Raw genomic sequence first — 19,873 nt, 5'->3', positions numbered from 1 at the left:
TAGAGAAATATTGACAACAGACAAGTTTGGGTCCAAACGGCTTGTCCTAATCTAGCTGTAGTACTGGATTCCCTTATTTACTGTATCTCATGACATGTGCTCTTCCATCAGTCGTAAGAAGGACACACAAGTAGTCCCTTGCTCTAAGTGGCTTCTTCCTACTGATGTCCCACAGTAGCCAGTCACCAGGTCACCAGTGGTTGGCAGTGATGCCATCTTGCTTCTAAATTCTTACTTGCCCCCCTAAATCCTCAAATTCTCCATTAAAAGAAAAATAATATCGTATAAGCATGCAGCTGTCATAGGAAACGGCTCTTCTACTAGACCTTAGAGATCTCAAAGTAGAGCACTTCTACTACCAAAGGAACAAGTCAGAAGGATCTCCAGCAAGAACACTAACTACACTTTATGCCAGGAAGCTGCAGTCACCATTGAAGGAGGAGGCTCAACCTCTTCATCCTGCCTTCCTTCCTCTCGTACCAGGTTCACATCCTGACATAAAGGTAACCACATCATGCAAATGAATAGAAAAGGCAAGTGAATACTGTTGTCCCTCCAGCTCCCCTAAAATCCCTCCATTTGCTCTGTACCCTATAGGTTGCCTTTGGGGATTATATCAAAAGCTTCTGTGCTGGCCAGCTTCTGCCAGTGAGAGGGACAGCAAGGTATGAGATGAGTGAATAGCCTGAGGCTGAGATAGTGATTTCCTCTGCTTCCTCTCTTCCAAGTTGAGATGGGGGTGGCGGGTTGCTACTGTTGCTTAGTGTCAAGCAGCTCTGTATAAGCAGCAAGCCTCCCCTCCTACGTTCCCTGAGGAATGTTAACTGCTCCCTACTGCTTCTGTTTTGGGGGTGCCATCTCATCTCTTATTTTTTCCCATGAACTCTGCACCCACTATATAATCAGTAACTGGTCTACCTGCTAACCAGACTACTCCTTGCCTGTGGACCTCTAAGAGTCATTAAAATGCTATAAAACAGGTACTTAACATATAAGATGATGCTAAGTGAAATGAAACCCAAGATAGGGACACAGAGGTTTTTTTAATCTTTCTTGCTGTTGTTTTCAATGTACTTATAATGTACTATGTGATTTTTTTTGTTCTTCCCCCATGGTATAACCCCTGTTGTCACTGTGTTTGATTCGGTGTCCTGCATCTTGTATATACATTTTTCTAATTTAGGGAGGGGAAGGGAAATAACAAAATGCTGAAATAAGGATACAGGTTGACCCATTGTAACAATGAGATGCACAAGACACTATGTTAAAAACAAACTACAGCTTTGGAGGGGGAGGGAGGAGTTGGGGAGGTGGGGAGATGGGGAGGTAGAGGAAAAACAAAGGAGGGGGGAAAAATGCTTGATAGGAAATGTACTCATTACTTTACTCATGTGACTGTAACCCCACTGTATAGTATCTCTACAATAAAAATATATATTTAATTTTAAAAGAATTTAAAAACCAGGTACTTGAGAAGCCATAATATGCTGTGGATTTTCATAATCTTTGACAGTAATCTACTACATATAACATTCTCTAGTTATAGCAACTCTCAAAGAAGTAAGAGGAATAAATCATAAATACAGTGACTCTGACCAGTATCATAGTTCTCTCACACATACCAAAAATCCAGTACACTTCTCTGCACATGATAAATAATCTACTATAATGAGTGATCTGCACAAGTTTATACAGATTACATAGTGCAAAGATGATTGCTTTGGAATCCAACCAGATTTCTACATACTGCAGACTGCCTCACAAATGTTCTTCAGTGTGGTCCAGGATTAATTCAAACTCCACATATATATTCCTGGTCTTATATGCCACAGGAGTCCATGACATGGATTTCTGTGTTAATTTTAAAGATGAGCCAGACTTGCAGCTGACACTATAGAGGAAAAAAAGCAATTTACTTTTGTTTTTTTACATTTCCTGGGCCAACCAGGTCCTGCAGCCAAGATACAAAGCAAAAGCAACACACATGTTAGATGTGTGCATTTTTGTGTGTGTGTGCCACTGACCCATTCTCCAAAGAGGCATTTCCAGTGAGTGGTCAGCCATGGAAGCTTCTGGCTAAGAGCTGCTCTCCGACCTCTAATCCCAGCACTCAGGAGGAAGAAACAGGATAATCAAAAGTTCAAGGTCAGCTTTTACTAACTGACAAGACTATATCTCAAAAAATAAAAAACCTTTAAAAATAGCTTTTAATTTTAAAATTAAGCTTAATTGAAAATTAAATTTGTTCTCACAAGGCCTGCAACCTTGGTGGAACTTTCATATGACAAACAGTCTTTCAAGCCTGGGGACACAAGCTAGATACAGTCCCTGGAGAGGCAAAGAAACTTGGCAGCTGGGAGCAGTGAGGGAAGAGTTCAGGAACAAGCTCTTCCTCCTTCCATCCACAGCCTCCTTTTCCTGTGGCATTCCTAAGAGCTCTGCTCTTCCACCTGCTCCTTCTAGTCACAATCCAGATATGCTTAGAGAAGATCAAAGGCAATCTCAACTTTTTGTGTTTTCCCTGGGAATGGATCTCAGCTTCTTTGCACTTGAATTTCTCATTTCTCATCATTAGCCTTACCACCCACGTGGTCTTGAGGATCAGGCGACATCAAAGGGCCAGCAGGACCCCTGAGTAAGAAGCCTGCTATGTATGACATTGATCTCACAGCCATTCTTCTAACTCATTTGCCATAATTGCAAATTGTCCTGTGACTTCTGTTATAATTATTTCTTCAATGATTTTTAGTTTCATGTTCCAGAATGAACTGCTAAATCATGATTTCCTTTTTTACAGAATAATAGACCTGTAGCTCACATCTGGATGCTCCACTGTCCAGCCTTCTTGCATCTGGGGTGACCACTTAGCACCACTAACGGCTCACTAATTCAAAGTAAACACAAAATGAAATGTGCTAGTGCAGGTCAGCCCTAAGACACTGAACATGCATACCTCATGCACTGTTCCTTTTGGGCAAGTTGGAACACAAACAGGCCTGTGATCTAGCACTGAACATTCAGACAAGGCCAAAGCCCTAGAGCAGCTCAAATCAAAGTAGTCATGGACAAGTTTCCATCCATAATAAACAGAAATTGAGAATACTTAGACATGTTTATAGCAATTGACATTGCTGTGAGAAACAAACACATCATCAGTAGATTTGTCTCTGGACAGAATATAAACCACAAGTATTGATCTTTGGAAGAAAGAAAAAGCAATTCTTGCCAGGAGCCAGTGGCTCATGCCTGTCTAGGCAGGAAAATCTGTGAGACTCTTATCTCCAATAAACTACTCAGAAAATGCTGCAGTGGCCCTGTGGTTTAAGTGTTAGAGTGCTAGCCTTGAGCAAAAAGCTCAGAGATGGTCCCTAAGCCCTGAGTTTAAGCCTTTCCCCTTTGCTCCCCTCTATTCTCCTTCCTTCTTTCTCTCCTTCCTTCCTTTTTTTCTTCTTTCTTCCTTGTTTCTTGCCTTCCTTCCTCCCTTTCTTGTTGGGGATTGAAACTGTGGCCTTCTTCATACTAGGTAACTGCTCTCTACTACTGAACTGTACTGCCAGCGAATTTCTTTATTGGAAATAAAGACCATCAGTTTTTAAGCAGAGCTTTTGAGAGGCAGTAGCCCACAGCATGGCAAAGAACCAAGAACAAAGGAACCCTCTGAACCTAAAACACTCACTGCAGAACATAAGAGAAAAATAAACTTCTGTTTTAGTCAAGTCATTGTATTTTGTCTAAGAAACCTGTAGCTCTAAGTGAAGGATTGGTAACAACCAGAGCATGAGCAAGTGTTGGCTGTTCCTTCTAGCTTTCAGCAGGTCTCATGCAAGAATGGCATGTAAACCTGCAAGCAAAGCTGGAAGCCAATAGGCAGAGGCTGGATATTGGGGATGGCGATCTTAGAGGATCAGAAAAGTTAATTATCTTTATAATCACAAAACACAAAAAATAGCATTCACCACATACAGCCTTTCCCAAAGGCTTACTGATAACAGTCTTACAACAGAGGCAGACTTGCAGTAAACAGCTGACTAATGGTTCATCCTCTTACCCACATTCATGTTCCAACTGTATTTCAAAGGAGATATCAAGGAAAAAAAGAAAAAGATGGGTCAAGCACCAAAGCTGGCAAGTGGACATGGTTAAAAACTGGATCCAGACTGGAATTTGGATGTGGTGACTGGCACGCAGAACTGACTAAAAACAAGCAGACCAGAAGGAAATGTATTGCCAGGGAAGCCACAGTTGGCCTGGAAAGGCTCATGTTCTTCCTCTGTCAGGGAGCACACATCTACTTCCAACATTCACTTTAGAGAACCAAGAGCAGAGAACCAAGAACAAGGAAGGACTTCCCAGGAGACAAAGATATAGTCTGGACCTCTGAGAAACCTAACCTGAGAGCAGAAGCAACATTCAGCCACAAAAACTTATTCCCCTGCTAAGGAGGGAGGTCTTCATATGCCCTGTCAGACAGATTGCCTAATTAAGGCACTCAACCCTGGTTTCCCAGTCTTCTAAGTGGGAGTTGATCTTGTAGATTTTTCATTTCTGTTCCGCCATGGTGTTGGTGAGCCAGAAAGAAGACAGAAAAGGGAAAAAGATGCTTTTGCATGGATGCTCAAAACAAGTTAGACAAAGAAAAACCAGATCTGTGAGGTTCTGGGGTAGACTGTACCCTTTGGGGAGAGCATTGCAGACTGTGATGCACAGAAGAGACAGAATGGTAAGGGGCCGTCAGCAGGACCTGGTCAGATGTCGCCCATCTAACATGCTCTAACATGCTCTAACATGCACCCTACTGTTTTGAACAGAACCTTCTTCCCCTTTAAAAATGGCAAGGATCAGCCAGGTGCCAGTGTAATCCTAGCCTGTAATCCTAGCTACTCAGGAGGATGAGATCTGAGGATCACGGTTCAAAGCCAGCACAGGCAGGAAAGTCTATGAGACTCATGTTTCCAGTAAACCACTAGAAAATCAGAAGTGGTGCTGTGGCTCAAAGTGGTAGGGTGCTCGCCTTGAGCTGAGGAGCACAGGGACAGCGCCCCAGGCCCAGAGTTCAAGCCCCATGACCAACCAAAAAAAAGCAATGATCATTACAACAATCTTGGATACTGGAAGGATGCAATCCAAGCAACACTTCTAACACACAGGAAATTAAGTACTTGGCTAGTGATAGTACTACTTTCTTTTTTTATTTTTAAAATTTCATTTTTGGTAATACTATCTTCCAGTAGTACTTTCTTTCATATTTTTATTATTACTATCCTTAAGGGCTTATACAAAGTAGTTTCAATTCAACACCTCTGTTTGTGAGTATAATGCATTTTAATCAATGCCTCCCCATCTATCCCAACCCCACCCATCCTCTCATTTTATCTAGTACTTTCTAGCAGTACTTACTAGTGGTACAGTGATATCATTTCCCAAGAAGGTGAGGTCAGTCAAAATTTCGAGAAATATAATGTAATATTCCGGTGGCACTCTAGGTATCTATAAATTTATGCTCTAACACCTCATTTTAATAGGGAATAATAGCAAGGCCATCCTATAAGTCTTTACACTGAAGTAAAGACTTTCTCTGCCTCAATAAAGACTAAGTGCCAAAGTAGAGGGCTTCAGACCTGCCACTTTCCCTCTGAACTGCTTGAGAAACAGCAAAAAGGAGGAGTGGAAGGGTAAGAGGAGAGAGAAGAGAGCAGCATGCTACAGTAAAAGGACACAGGACTCAGATTTGGTGCTCCAATACTAGCAGAAAACATCAATGGGGAAAACAAAACTTTTTCTCCTAAGATCAGGAGCAAGGTCAGAATGCCTTCCCTCACTACTCTTACTCAGTAACAAGCAGGAGAAAGAAAGAAATGGCACACCAAATTGGAAAGCAAGAAATTATCTTGAATGTAGAAAACACAACAGACTAAAAAAAAAAAAGCCTCCTAGACTAAATTAATTCAGACATACATTAAACATATGTCACATATACAAGACATACATTAAACATATGTCACTTGAGCCAGGCACCAGTGGTACATTCCTGTAATCCTGGCTACTGTGAGATCTGAATATGATGGTTTAAAGCCTGCTGGAACAAGAAACTCCATGACTCTCATTTCTAATTAACCACCAAAAAACCCAAAAGTGGCGCTGTGACTCAAGTGAGAGTATCAGCCTCAAGCAAAAAAGTTCAGGGACAGCTTCCAGGCCTTGAGTTCAAGCCCCACTACCCACATGAACATGTGTACACACACACATAATAAATAAATACATGCATAAATAAAATACTAAAGAATAAACAATCAAGGAGATATAAAATCCCCAACACTGCTTAAAGACATTAAAGAAGACACAGATATAAGTGAAAAAACATCTCCTGTTCATGGCCCAGAAGACAGTCTTGCTAAAATATTCCATACTTCTCAAAGAGAAATCTCTGGCAAGATTCCAATAAGATTTGTATAGAACTAGAAGGAAAAATACCCCTAAACCCATATAGAACCACGTAGGACCCTAAATTGCCAAAACAACCTTAAGAAAAAGCCAAGCTGCAGGCCTCCTATTTTCTGATCTTAAAACTTATTCCAATGCTACAGTAATAAAAATTTATAGCACTGGAATAATGACAGATCTATAGACCAGAGGAACAGAATAGAGAGCCCAGAAACAACCACAAGGCTGTAAGATCATAGGATTTTAACAAGGGTGCTAGGACACACAGTAGGGACTATAGTCTTTAAGACATTTAAGGGGCAACAGAATAGTCACGTCATCAACAAGCAAGTCATCAGGTTGAAGTCTTATTAGCAAGTCAATTTGCCTCTTTGTGCCTTAATTTCCTTATCTACAAAGTGGGGACAGGAAGAGTCCCTTTGTCCTCGGGCTATTTAAATAAGGGGCTAGGAACAGCTTAAGTGGTGACACACTTGATCTCTGTAATTAGCAACAGGGCCTGGGGGGTAAGAGGAAGCAATTCACCTTTTTGAACCTCAATTACTTTTGTAGTAAAAGGGAGAGAAAATCTAATTGAGATAATTGGGTGAAAGTAAATGCCCCACACACCTCTGGGTGTAGAGAAGAGAAAGTTCAGTGAGCCCTAGGCTAAGCCTATTCCCAGGAAGTGAGGTGAGGGGTCCAGCAGAGTTTACTGAGATGGCTCCCTCCCTGCAGGGTAACTGGAATTACAAACTCAAAGCTCAGGCCTCCTCTCACACCCTGTTCAGTTACTAACTGGTGTTTTTCCAACACCACTGAACATATTAGTCCCGGATGAATATTTATAATCAGGAAAAAAAGAAGTTAGCCAGCTCAGCTGAAACCTGATGTCTATCATCCTAACTACAAATGGCTCCCAATTTGTGATAATTCCTAAGTTGACTTTTGACTTCATGGTGGTGAGAGAGTGAATCACACAGAGTAGCAAACGTAGTTCAACCTTGAATCTCAGTCTTCAACTGGGCTAGCCATATATGGTATCCCAATTAATGCTCAGTAATGGCATTAAGCCACCGCTCCCATATGGTCATGTATTCAAAAGGGGAAAGCAGCCTCTACCCTACAGCATACTTTGTTGTTAACCTATGGTGCTTCATAAGTGAGTTATATTGACTGAACTTTCAGGCTAGCACATTTTCTAATTACTATCAATGAATCAGGATGTAAGTCATATGTATATCACATGTAAGCTGTACATTACCACACTTCCTCCAGACCACTCTATTGGTATTATGGAGTAGCCCATGAAGACACATTCACTGCGTACCACCAACAGCTTTCAGACTGAGCCCACATCTTTCTGCATCGGATCCTGTGGTAAGATGGTCAGATGATCAATAGGAAATTCTCTACTTCACAGAGAAGAAAACTAAAACTAGAAGACCCTACACTTCTCCTCTTTCTAGTCCAACTTTCTTTTTTTCCATTCTAATGTGTGGAGCTTCTCTTTGGTAGACAATTATCTGTTCCCATGAGAAATGAAATATGCAGTTATTCTCCATAATGACAAGAATGCCTTTTGCAAACTTTTACTGTTTCCTGAAGAGCTATAATCTGATTGTGGTAAATACCATAAAAACTTGTAAGTGGTTCCCTTCCCTAAAGTATTTGACAAAAGATGATCATGGAAAAGTCCATGTAACAAGTAAAAACATCAAAATCAAACTGCAAATATATTCTAGAAAATTACAATGATTAGGCAATTTTCTTGTTTCAGAAAAAGCTAAGAGAGGTAACCTATTTGCAGCTTTCTAGAACTTTGAGTGCTGTTACTTTATACTTTTTCCTAAAAAATTTTCCTTTGCCCCTCAACAAAACAGAGTCTATCAACTGGACATGGTTATAGTTGTCAACTATTTAGCAATAAGAAGTTAAGGTGGAAATCTAGGACTGATAGTGACCTGGTAATGCTAGAGTCCTACTTATCCTAATGGCCTACTCATCCATAAAAATCGAACCTTGTTGGCATTATATTCTTTTCTCTCTGTTGAATGATCCTGGAACTTCGATTTATGGAGAGTTATATGCATGTAATTGATAGACAAGTTCTACTGGTTCTGTTACAGTAGAGTGTACCCATTTACTGATTCTTCTTTTCCCAGTCCAGTTAATACTTCTTCACTGTTCAAAATAAGCAATGTGCCGGGCGCCGGTGGCTCACTACTCTAATCCCAGCTACTCAGGAGGCTGAGATCTGAGGATTACGGTTCAAAGCCAGCCCGGGCAGGAAAGTCTGTGAGACTCTTATTTCCAATAAACCACCAGAAAACTGAAAGTGGCATTGTGGCTCAAGCAGTAGAGCACTTGCTTTGAGCTGAAGAGCTGAGGGATAGCACCCAAGCCCAGAGTTCAAGTCCCATGACTGACAAAAAAAAAAAGCAATACAAAGACAAAGATGTATTAAGACATTTATAAGGATGTAAAAATGCCCTCACAAACATCATAATCTGGAACTGTGGGGTCCCAGGCAGTGCTAACCCCGTCTTCTTCCCAAAGATATCTAGAGACACTGCAATAGTTATAAGTGGTATACTACTGGCATCTACCAGGTAGAGGTCAGAAATACTGCTACCTGTGCCAAAATGCCCACCTCTACCCTCCACACAAAGAACTACCAAAACATCAGCATTGCCAAGGGGGAGAATTCTGACCTCGCAGGTGAAAGGAAACATAAATCAAGTGAGATAAGAGCTTAAATGGAGACAGAAGTAAAGTGCATTAAGATTAAGAACATTTAAACAGGTAACATATTCAGGATTAACCAGGATGTAGGGGGGAAAGTAGGGCTTTAATAGCACCTTGGTGAGAACAGACTGGATATAACTTTTGAACAATGTCATTTGGCAACATATAGCAAAAGATTTTATACATTCTATTCCTATTCTTGCTTTCTGTCCATTTCCATCTTTTTCTTTCTTCCCTTCCTTCTCTTTTCCTCTCTCCCGAGAATAGTCAGCTCAAGGTTGAGTGTGATAAAGGGGAGTGTAGGCAGGCATACAAAGTTAAGGGCAATGGTTATGAGCCACACAGAGCCAGGAGCTGGAAGGACCAGAGTCTGATGATGAAGCTGCACAGAGACGCAGGCTCACAGGCCTGGCAGTCAAGGACAAGAGGCATCGGGAAAGAAGGCAGATGGACACAGAGGAAGCAGGGTGACTGATTACATGTAGAAAACCAGTTAAAACATTGAAGATAGTTAGATTCAACATTCTAATGGCCAGAGAAGAAATACACAAATATAGCAAGGGGAGAAACACGAAGATGCCTGAGCGTTGGATTGAAGTTAGAGGTATTAGTATGAAATACATGATTTTTTAATTCATATGGAATAGAGAAAATTTTATAGATGCATGTGGGTGTGTGGCTTGTATATACACATATTTACTTATTCAATTATTCACTGATTTCCTGGCTTTGTCTTCAGAGTGATGTAGATACAACATCAGCACCATAGAATGGACATCTCAACTTTCTGTATCTTGATCTCCTCACATCAGCCTGTACAAATCAAACCTCTAGACTTCTGGACCTTACAGAAGTACAACTTTGTATCTTTTTTTAAAATTGTGCCTGTCTTGAGGCTTAATTTAGGGCTTGGGAGCTGTCCCTGAGCTTTTTTGCTCAACACTAACACTCTACTACTTGACCAAAAGCTCCATGTCAGGCTTTCCTGGTAGTTAATTGGAGATAAGAGTCTTCTGGACTTCAAATTTCGATCCTCAGATTTCAGCCTCCTGGGTAGCCAGTATTACAGGAGTGAGCTACTGACACTCATCTTACTTTGGTCTGCATATTCCTGTTTCTCCTTCCTCTCCACTGAAGTATACAACTGTGAGCTATTGTGAACAATACAGTTTTACAGACTGGTTATTTGCCAAGATGGCAGATTTTAAGTACTCTTATCATACACACATGAGAATAGGCAACTGTATGAGATGAGAGAGATATGTTAATTTGCTAAGCTTCACTAATCATTTCACTGTATATACATATAGAGATATCAAGATAAGTATATCAAAACATCCATGGTGTACTCCCTTAAACATAAGCAATTTTAATTAGAAAAAATTCTTTTCTCTACTAAAAGGGAAGATGAACTAGGTTAGAGAAAGTACAAGATGGGCCTAGAACATCCTGTGGTGCCAGAAACTAAAGAAATACTCAACAAATGATAGATATGTGTCAAAAGGTTACAGGAGCAAGTATTACAAAGTTTCCACTGGCTAAAATGAGGACAAGTTGAACATCAAAACACATAAACTAAGTGAAAGATTTCAACATATTGAATACAAAGGAATCCATGAATCTTTCCTAATGAAAGAGAATAAAAAAAACCGGGTACTGGTGGCTCACATCTGTAATCCTTGCTACTCAAAAGGCTGAGATCTGAGGATTGCAGTTTGATGCCAGCCCCAGCAGGAAAAATCTGTAATACTCTTATCTCCAATTAAACACCAGAAAACTAGAAGTGGAATTGTGGCTCAGAATGGTAGAGCACTAGCCTTGAGCAAAAGAATTCAGAGACAATATCTGGGCCCTGTGTTCAGTCCCCACTATAGACCAAAAAAAGGAAAAGAAGAAAGGAAGAAAGGAAGAAAAAAGGAAAGAAGGAAGGAAGAAAGGAAGAAAAAAGGAAAGAAGGAAGGAAGAAAGGAAGAAAAAAGGAAAGAAGGAAGGAAGGAAGGAAGGAAGAAAAGAAAGAAGGAAGAAAAGAAGGAAGGGAGGGAGAGAGGGAGGGAGGGAGGAAGAAAATTTTTAAAAAACATGAGAAAGTAAGTTCTCCCTTAGAACAGAATGCCAACTAACACATGTAAAAGAGTGATGACAATGATCATCTTTGACAGCTTTCACAGAGATAGATGGCTGACTGGCAGACTCATAATGAAAGGTAAGTCTGTAGGTAGAGGTTTAGGGAGAATAAACCATCAACACACCCTTAGAATACTTCTCTACCAACACCAATATGTCTCCAAGGAAAACAAATAGTAGATTTAAAGGGTGAATAGCTGATAGACACGAATATAATTTGGAAATCAAGGGCAATATTTCAGCTGTAGGATTTAAGGGAGAGAACAAGGCCTTGCCTTCAGGCTTCATTTAGAAAGCAAGTACGCTGCAGTTGTTGACTCTTCATATTGGCTTGGAAAGTCATTGGGTAGCTAGTAAGCTTATGGAGGGGCTAATGTACACCCCAGTAACCCTAGCAGTTGTTAAGCTATCCCTGGATAACGTCACCTATTTGCAGCAGCCAGGGCTAGCAAATCCTCCAGCCTTCAGTTCCCCTGGACCTTAGGCTAGTTGATGAGTAATTAGATAAGAGAGGCTGATTAAGCATGTTAGAAAGGGGTGATGCAGGTCCCTTTCTGGAGCAACATGAAGTCTGGCCCAGCCTGAGAAGGTGAATGATTCACATTTGAGGAAGGGAGACAAGGTTCATGGGAGTGAGGTAATGTCACAGGGGTCAAGTCGATAGCCAGGACAGGAGATTGGGGGTCAGGTGAGACAGAGGTCAAATCAGGAGGGGAAGAGGGAAGAAGAAAGAGACTAAATGAAATAATCAGATGCTCTGGAAGAATGCTAAGTCCCAGTATTGTTTTGCAGGCTGAACCTTGGAGACCCAAGTTCGTAGGAAGGAACGGAGGAGTGTGCTTCCTTACGTGTTGGAAGTGGAGCTGGCTCTGTGGATGTCTGTCTATGGAGGACAGAAGTCAGAGACAGTGTAGGTAATTCAAGGAGCATTTGAGGCTGCTCTGGATCTTTCCTCACATAACATTTGTTAATCTCAGTCAAATTAATCTTCTTCACATATTGAAGTCTAGTATAACCACAAAGGAAAGGAGAGAGGAATGAGTGAGAATGGACTGTGGAAATGCCTTCTTGGTACACAAGCTACCACCTGGACATCTTGCCACCCCTTGCTCAGAGAGTCTGTCTATCTGACCAGAATCAGGATGCCCTTTTCCCAAAATTCCAACATCTCTTGGTCCTGCACAGGGACAAAGTTTCTCCATGTAGATGACTTCACGGAATCTAATAACCCATGCAAGGTCAGGTGTGGTAGCACATACCTAAAATCCCAACACTTGGGAGGCTGAGATAGGAGAATTGTTCCATTCAAAGCCACTATCAGTTACATAGTGAGCTCAAGGCTAGCCCAGATTCTATAGCAAAATCTTGTCTCAAAATACACACAACAAATAAATAAAAAGAAGATAAAAATTTTAAGGTAAGTACATAAAATACCAAAAATAAATAAACCAAAAGAAGACAAGATGGAGAAAGAACAAATTCATGTAAGTATTATCTCCACTGCATAAATGACAAAACTGATTCAAGAATCACAAGTCATATATTTATGGTCAAAAGAGCTTGCAAGAGTGCAGCTGTGATTAGAATCCATATTCCTGGGCTCTGTATGCCTCTAAATGCCAGCCCTTCATGTATAAAAGCACAAACTCTCAATGCTTATGGCCAGCCCATCATGGAGTCCCAGGAAACTCCTCCACCTACACAGGAGGTCCAAGATAAAGGTTACTAAGGATCTTCAATCCAGAGCAGAAGAGGCTCAGTACTTGATGGAGCAATGGTGGCAAGAGGAGCCAAAGACTCTTGGCCCAAAAAGAGAACACCACATTTAAGTATATCTAGCATCTCTATGTCACCTGTGGCTTGAGCATCTACCCATTACTAGAACAATATACATTTGTACCCAGGTTTACATAAACATCCAGGAGGAAATAAGGATAACTACCATGTCAGTACTTCCTGCATATCAGAGACCTTTCTTTTTCTTTCAATCTTGAGTGATGGATATAACCTTCATTTACACAGATGAGGAAATGAAGGCTTACAGAGGTGCAGCAATGTTCCCAAGCTCACAATGATGTCTGGAACAAAGGCTAATGTAACTGCTAAGCCTGGCTCTTCCCTTTACCCTACATTAATAATGCCCTGTGCTCGGTTTCAACCATTTAGAAGCTTGCAATCAGACTTAACCACTCTGTTGGGTATAATCACAGGTCAGATAGCATTTGAACTAATGCACACACTTCAAGGAGAGTGGCTAATGGGTAATTTGAGTTACAGAAATTCCCGCTTGAGTTATAGTGATTTCCCTTGTTCCAGCCCAAACAAAGAAGAGGTTGGCTTAAGATATGGTGGATTCCTGCTCCCTTGCAGGGAGTAAAAAGAAGATAAGCAACCAGCCTAAGGCATGTGTGGTTCAACAGATTGAGAATGCTGTTTGGCTACAACACTGTGTGTGCATTTGTCTTTCTCTGCCTAGATACTAATGTACTGTAGCATTTCAAATAAATTCTGATGAACACACACAAAAATACTCACATATTTTAATGCCTTGAATTTTTATTCATGGAAAACATATGCAGACCTGTTCCATAAACCACCCCATAACACAGCCACAAACCCAAAATAGATCTGATTTGGCATAGAGTCTTTGGGAAGGAGAGTGGGGGGTACTAAGGTTGGAACTGAAGGCCTTGTGCTGGCTAGGCAAGTGCTCTACCACTTGAGCCAGCTCTTTGTACTTCAGTTATTTTTCTGATAAGGTCTGACTTTTGCACAAGCGGACCTCAAGTCTTGATCTTCCTGTCTATGCTGCCCATGGAGGTGGGGGTACAGGTACACCCCCATGCCTGGGTTGTTTGAGATAAGCTAACATTTGTCCAGGCTGGCCTTCAGCTGTAACCTTCCAAATCTCCACCTTCAGGCTGGGGTGTGGCTCCAGGAGCAAAACCAGCCCAGCAAGCACAAGGCCTTGAGTTCAAACTCTAATACAGAACACAGATCCTCAATCTCCACCTACTGAGTAGCAATGATTCATAATTGCGTAGTAGATAAATGTATTGGCTAGATTTATAAAAGAGGAGTGATTTGTAACTAAACCAAAATTCCCAATGTTTTGAATTTTAAAGACAAAGGAGAAATGTTAAACATTGCCCAAATGACCCATTTCACTAGTTATATGTCAGTAATAATCAGATGGCTAGGTGGCTGGGTCTACACAAGTCTCTCTCAAGAGAGCGTGCTTATCTCCAGTACTCCAGAACTCACTGGCAGGGTTGGCTTGCTGGACTTTTTAGAATGGCAATTCTGAAAAGTTTGTTTCTTTGAAAAGGCATGATGTTAACAGAGCCAAGTTTGTTGTTTCTAACTGTAACACTTCTGGATAAAACAGAGAGAGAGACAGACAGACAGACACACACACAGACACACAGACAGAAACACAGACAGAAACACAAAGAGTGTCAGAGATGGAGAGACAGAGAGGCAAAAAGAGAAGCTCTACTTCATTGGACTCAGACCAGCACATAAAGTTGGATCCAATATCTCATAAAAAGTAGGGTTAGTAGCAAATGAACTACTAATAGTTCATAGGGAAAAGCCAAAATTCTTAGCTGTACAAACATTCATGCATTAACAAAATGGCATGTGTTAATTTTGTTTTATAAGATATAAGGGAATTTGTTAGGAAATGGAAAGACTTGGGAAAATATATACTAAGTGAAGTAAGCCAGGCCTAAAGAAACATAGGTCCTATGGTTTCCCTTATTTGCAATAACTAGTATATGTCTGGGACAAGCAGAAAAAGTCAAAAGCTATGTACATATGACCAGATAAGATGATGTTAAGATAGGAACACAAGTGTTTTTTTTTCCTTGCTTGCTATTGTTTCTAAAGTATTTATAAGGTGCCATGTGATTTTTTTTTTGTTGCTTTGTATGTTCCTCCCCCAGAGTATAACCCCTGTTTTCACTGTATTTGATTACGGTATAATTTGGGGAGGGGAAGGGAAAAAACAAAATGTTTAAATAAGGATACAGGTTGACCCATTGTAACAATGAGATGTACAAGACACTGTTGAACAAGGAATTTTACAATTTAGGGTGGCGGGGAGTGTAGTTGTGGAGATGGGAGGGAAGGGATGGTAGGGGAAAAACAAAGGAAGAGGCCACAATGCTTGATAAGAAATGTACTCATTACCTTGGTCATGTAACTGTAACCCCTCTGTACAGTATTTTCACAATAAAAACATAAAAATATACAAGGGGGAGCTCTGAAAAGTTCAATGGCCTTTTACTTCATAAAGTGATCCGTTAATGAGGAGAGAGAAAAATAGTTATAGTGACAATACCAATTATAGGAAGCCAAGGGGCTAGTGGCTCATGCCACTCAGGAGGCCGAAGATCCGAGGATCACAGTTTGAAGCCAACCTGGGCAGAAAAAGCCAGAACTGGAGTTGTGGTTCAAGTGGTCGAGGGAAAAAAAAAAAAAAAAGCCAAAGCAGTCCCAGTACTAACACAAAAAACAAATTATGGGGAAAACGATTAGTGAAAATTAGTAAGTTTAAAAAAAAAATGGACCCACAAATGTTTTTGAGGGCACTTTTAATGATCACCTGAATAGACTAAATTGTGTCCAATAGTCACAGCCACTCCTCAAATTACATGCTTGAGAAACTTCTAAGCCATTTGGCCTGTACACTTTCTGAGGAAAAGCAATAAAGTAACACTGCTAGAAAACAAAGCACTTTTTGTCCGGCCCAGGAGGGGTGGGAGGGTCGCTGCGGACTCTCACTTACACATCCTGAGCAGCCCAGATAAGCGCTGCAAAACCGTTAAGAATGACTCCTGCGAAGCCTGACACGCATGCCAGTGCAGGGCTGGAGCGGCCCTCAATCTGCACACCCCTGCCCCGAGTGTAATCAGAAGCAGAAGAACGTTATCTCCGGGACTCCGGAGGAGAACCAGATTCCACTCCGGGGGAAGCCGCACCTGCGCGGGGCTGCGCAGCCCTGGGGGGCGGGGGTGGCCCTCTGCGCGCCCCTGTCACCCCAGCCCACCAGCCCCGCACAGCCTCCGCCCCCAGCGCGCATCTCCAGGACCGGTCGCTCCTAAGAATAACAAAGTGGGCAAGGACCAGATTGCCCCCCGGCGGGGGCACTGGCCTGGAAAGTTCTGCCGCGGCAAGTTTGGACTGGATTGGGGGCCCAGCTGCGAGCCAAGCAACCCCGAGAAGCTGGGATCCGCGGCGATCCCAGTGCCTGGAGTCACCCCGCGCGCGCCGGCCGGCCGGCTGCTCCGGGAACCCCCTTTCCCGCCCCGCACCTCACTCACCGCACGCGCTCGCCTGGGAGCCGGGGCCCCTGCGGCTGCCGCATGCCCTCGGGACCGAGCGCGACGGGGCAACCCGGCACCTGGCTCCCCGCCGGGCGCCCGGGAACAGCGCAGGACGCGGCCGGGCGCCTCCTCTCCCCAGAGGCCGCTGCGACGCGCCCGGAACCCGGGGAAACTTCAGCGGAGCGAGGGGAGGGAATGAAGGGGGCCGCGGCCCCGCCCGGTCCCGCCCTGCTCCGCGCTCCGCGAGTTCCCACGACAGAGCGCCCCCCACTGGCCAGCCCGGGGAGCAGCTCTGTGCTGAGGTGCTGCGGCTTGGGACCTGAACCCCCAGGATGGTGGCGGGCCCCCAGGGGAGGAGGGCTCCCACTGCAGGACCCTCACCGGCCTGTACCTCAGCAGGCTCCCGATGGAGGTGCAATCCCTCTGGCACCTCTCTGCTCTGGAAGGTGGGGTGGGGAAGGGACTTGGGAGAAACGCAGGCCACACCCACTACCCACCTGTGGGAGTCCGGCTCCCTGCCAAGCCAAGCCTGATACTCCGAAACTGGAACCCCAAAGCTACCCGAGGGGGCTGGCAGTTCCCAGAGGTCAAAAATGTTCGCGTCTGTCTGCCCTGGGGCCTAGCCTACGCACCTTTTCATTACAACAGGGAAGGAAATGCATTGAAGTTTTTTTGTAAGGGATCTCTTGGCCTCTTGGGGTAAATAGTCCTAGACACGATTTTTTTGGGGGGTGGGGGTCAAAACCAGTATATGAAGCCTCCGTGGACCTATGTTAAGTAAAGAAGAAGGAGGCACAGTAAAGCAAATGCCATTGAAGCTTTATGTCTGGATGGCAAAGCAAAATTGATCACAGGGATGTTCAAAATTGGGCCTTGGAATTGGACAAGAAGGAAATTCTGTGAAGTGAAAAAAGCTTTCCCTTTTATGCCTCCGATTCTTGGGAAATACTGACAGCAAGTGTCCAGCTGTCTTCTGTAGCCCTTTGCTATCATTCATTCAATCACTTGTTGGACATTCAACACTGCTATTGGGCCCTTCTGTGCCCATTGGTCGCTCACGCTTATGATCAGGAGGCTGAGATCTGAGAATGATGGTTTGGAGCCAGTGGAAGGATCCAAGAAACTCCTATTTCCAAATAACCCACAAAAAGCCAGAAGTAAAGATGTGGCTCAAGTTGTAGAGCACCAGATGTGAAGTTCAAGCCCCAGTACAAGCACCAGACACTCTCTCATACATTCAAAGAGATGCTACAGTCTCCGAAGACAATGTTTTTAAAAAAATTATTGTAAATATGACATACAGAGACGTTATAGTTACATACGGCAGGTAATGAGTATATGTCTTTTTGAACAGTACGTTTCTTTTTTTCCCCTTATTTTCTCCCATTTCCCTCCCTACCTGTTTAGAGTCCTGTCTAATTTATCACGTCCAGGTGTAATTTTCTGAGGAAACAATGTTTTATAATGTCACATCTCACCTGGTGCATGTTACCCGCATGCCAGGACTGGAAGGCACAGTGTGCCTCAGAGATCCACAGACACGTGGCTGAATTTTCCACGTGCATGTGTGAACTATTGTTGCCTCATCTGGGGATTGAGAACATTACTGTGGTAATGCATTAATGTTGTGACCTGTATACCTCTCTACAGTACACTTGTAAAATTCTGTAAAGCTTAATGCCAGCAGCTCACACCTGTAATCATGGCTACTCAGGAAGCTGAGATCTGAGGATTGAACTTTGAAGCTATCCCTGGTAGGAAAGTCCCTGAGACTCTCAACCAATAAACCACCAAAAAGCCAGAAGAGGAGGTTTGGCTCAAGTGGTAGAGTGCCAGCTTTGAGCAAAAAAGCAAAAGGATAGTGTCCAATCTCTGTTCAAATGTCAGTATCAGCACAAAAAAGGGAAAAAAAGATTTGTGTTTTCTGGAATGCACAGGAGCTTTGCAAATACATATGTATAGATGTATATTATATCATATGTGTATGTGTATGTATATAAATGTGATATATGAGAACTGGATCAGGGGAGTAAACAGCCTACCTCAAACATCACAATGCTGAAGCACAATGGCAATGAACAGAAAAACTTTCAACCATCTTTGCTTAGTAAATACTTCAACAAATGTCTAGTATGTAAACTAAGCAAGCTATTGTAAGCTGGACTGGGAACTGTAAACATCACGTAAAGCCCTCTTTTGCTGAGAAAACCAATTGCAAGCTACAAACAACAAATTAAGAAAGGCACTTTAGAAACACATTATGTTGCAATGTGAGGACTTCCTGAACTTGAGCATTGCAAAAGAGAACAGGGACCCTGCAAAACCAAGGAGAGACCACCTTTAACACAGGTGAATCTTAAAAATAGAGAAAGGACATAAAAGTGGGGGAGGAAGAAGGGTAAGGATTCATTTATGGTAGAGGGGTGAATTTGTCCAAAGTGCACTATGTACATGTAACTATCACAATGAAACTCTTTTATACCACAGAGGTATAAAATGGAGAAAGGAAAAAGGGTAAATACAGTGAACTGTGTTGCTAATCGGGAAAAATTCTAGCTAACACTTAATTTTTAACAAAGGTGGTCAGGTTTAAGGTAAAAGCAAGAAATGATTTAGGGCACTCAGAAGCAGTGATAAAGACTCGGGGGCAGTAGAAGGGGTAGGGGAGGAAGGACAAGAGGTAGAGGACAATTGTAACAAAAGCTATATTACTGAGCACTGGTGCATTATGACTATAATCCTAACTACTCAGGAGACTTAGGTCTGGAGGATCACAGTTCGAGGGCAACCCAAGCAGGAAAGTCCTTAAGACTCTATCTCCAGTTAATCAGCAAAAAGCCAGGCTAGAAGCATGGCTCAGCTAGTAGAGCACCTGCCAAGCAAGTGCAAGACCCTGAGTTCAAAGCCTAGCCAAAGAAAAGTACGGTCCAGAAAACCTAGATATTTAGACTAAATCACAAGTATTGTACACCAGAGGCTTCTTTAAGTGCTTGTTGGGTCTCACTTCTTTATTAAAATTTTTCATTAGTACAAGTAAATTAAACCAAAAATATCAAGCATGAAGACTGATGCACAAACAGTCATGGTGGCTCACACCTGTAATCCTAAACTACTCAGAGGCTGAGATTGAGGATCACGGTTACAAGACAGCCTAGGCAAGAAAGGCTGTGAGACTCTTATCTCCAATTAACCACCAGAAAATTGGAAGTGGTGCTGTGGCTCAAGTGGTAAAGCGCTAGCCTTGAGCTCAA

At 42.5% G+C, this 19,873-nt stretch overlaps 1 protein-coding gene across 4 annotated transcripts in view; it reads right to left on the bottom strand.

Annotated features, from left to right (window-relative positions):
• Positions 1-16,773, bottom strand: part of Lpar3 (lysophosphatidic acid receptor 3) — a 66,898-nt gene extending 50,125 nt beyond the window's left edge. For 2 of the 4 annotated variants that reach the window (XM_042678015.1, XM_042678038.1), the window contains exons 1-2: positions 16,620-16,773; positions 7,685-7,795 (exon numbers count right to left, since the gene is read on the bottom strand). In XM_042678015.1, coding sequence (XP_042533949.1) covers positions 7,685-7,729 — 45 coding nt within the window. In that variant the 5' untranslated portion in view covers positions 7,730-7,795; positions 16,620-16,773. Of the gene's footprint in view, positions 1-7,684; positions 7,796-9,884; positions 9,905-16,619 lie in introns of those variants that run through there. The other 2 variants (XM_042678025.1, XM_042678030.1) reach the window with 2 other exon arrangements.
• Between the last annotated feature and the right edge of the window lie 3,100 nt (positions 16,774-19,873).

This window comes from Dipodomys spectabilis, unplaced genomic scaffold, assembly GCF_019054845.1.
Source record: "Dipodomys spectabilis isolate Male_0828 unplaced genomic scaffold, ASM1905484v1 ptg000002l, whole genome shotgun sequence".
In the NCBI taxonomy this organism is placed as follows: Eukaryota; Metazoa; Chordata; class Mammalia; order Rodentia; family Heteromyidae; genus Dipodomys; species Dipodomys spectabilis.
The sequence above is the reverse complement of the archived record's forward strand: the minus strand, read 5'-3'. Positions and strand labels throughout refer to the sequence as shown.